We start from the raw sequence: 1,425 nt of genomic DNA on the forward strand, positions 1-1,425 counted from the left end.
CTCTCTGCCTCTCTGCCTCTCTGCCTCTCTGCCTCTCTGCCTCTCTGCCTCTCTGCCTCTCTGCCTCTCTGCCTCTCTCTGCCTCTCTGCCTCCTCTCTGCCTCCTCTCTGCCTCTCTGCCTCCTCTCTGCCTCCTCTCTGGCCTCTGCCTCTGCCTCTGCCTCCTGAGTTCTGAGATTAAAGGTGTGTGCTGCCACCACCCTTTATTAGGCTACATATTATGCTTAATATAATAGGTTAAAGGCCATCCTTTTCAGGTAGTGCTCAGTTCAGGAATAAAGAGACAAGGAATGGAAAGGGTAACTGGGGCCTAGGAGAGGGAGGAAGTCATTTCACATTTACATAGGATTCAGCCAGGAGAAGAACCCTGGAGTCAGACTGTGAATCACTTAAAAATAGCCATAGTGGCAGAGGCCTTTAACCTCAGCATCCAGGAGATTGGGGCTGAGACTGAGGCCAGCCTGGGACATTGCGAGACCCTTATATTTAAAAATGAAAAAGAAGCTTGGCAGTGGTGGACAATGGTGGTGCACGCCTTTAATCCCAGACTCAGGAGGCAGAGGCAGGGGGATCTCTGAGTTCAAAGCCAGCCTGGTCTACAAAGTGAATTCCAGGATAGCCAGGGTTACACAGAAAAAAAATTTTTTTTGAGAAAAAAATAAAAGAAAACAAAACAAAATAGAAAAGAAAAGAAAGAAAGACTACTTCTGAGTCTTTTGGGTATCCCTAAAACCCTGAATATGCCCTACTAAATACAGTAAAGTCTTGTCCACTACAGATTGAATTAATATAAGAATCTCGAGCTCCCAGGAAGATCCCTGTGTTGGTCTTGGAGGCAAATGCAGAAAAAAGGACAGCAGGGGGCAGGATCAGAAGGACAAGGTGAGGACCCATGGACACTAAAGCTGCTCTTGGTGATAGACAGGTGCGAGGTGGGTCTTAGAGAGGGTGCACACCCATACCTCAAGTTGAGGTACTGCAGCGACTTCATTTCCTGGGAGAAGCCATCCAAAGTTTCAATCTGGTTGTCTCGAAGATGCAGGGTGGTCAAGGTGCTCAGGTTCTCCAGGCCCTCCACCTTCTTCAGCAGGTTTTGAGCCTACATCCCGGCATATGGTAACATTGGGGAGCAGAGAGAGGGAATTAGAAAAGGATGAAGTCAAGAAGAAATCTGAGTAGCGTGGGCATGGAGAAGGGGGGTGGGGACAGATGGTGTGATGTAGAGAATGAAGAAGTGCAGATGTAGGTGTGGTGGCCCATCCCCCAAATCCCAGTATTCAGGAGACAGAGGCAGGAAAAGTGTCATGGCGTAGAAGCCAACCTGGACTACCTCATAAAGTCTCCAGGCCTGCCTGGACGACAGTGTTAGACCCCATCTCAAATAGCTCTGCCCCCACCACCAAAAAAAAAAAAAAAAAAAAAAAA

At 48.1% G+C, this 1,425-nt stretch overlaps 1 protein-coding gene across 2 annotated transcripts in view; it reads right to left on the reverse strand.

Moving 5' to 3' along the window:
• Lrrc23 (leucine rich repeat containing 23) overlaps window positions 1-1,425 on the reverse strand; it is a 10,211-nt gene that overhangs the window by 2,984 nt on the left and 5,802 nt on the right. For both annotated transcript variants that reach the window (XM_021191716.1, XM_029535441.1), the window contains exon 6: window positions 963-1,099. In XM_021191716.1, coding sequence (XP_021047375.1) covers window positions 963-1,099 — 137 coding nt within the window. The remainder of the gene's footprint in view (window positions 1-962; window positions 1,100-1,425) is intronic.

Source organism: Mus pahari, chromosome 2, assembly GCF_900095145.1.
Source record: "Mus pahari chromosome 2, PAHARI_EIJ_v1.1, whole genome shotgun sequence".
In the NCBI taxonomy this organism is placed as follows: Eukaryota; Metazoa; Chordata; class Mammalia; order Rodentia; family Muridae; genus Mus; species Mus pahari.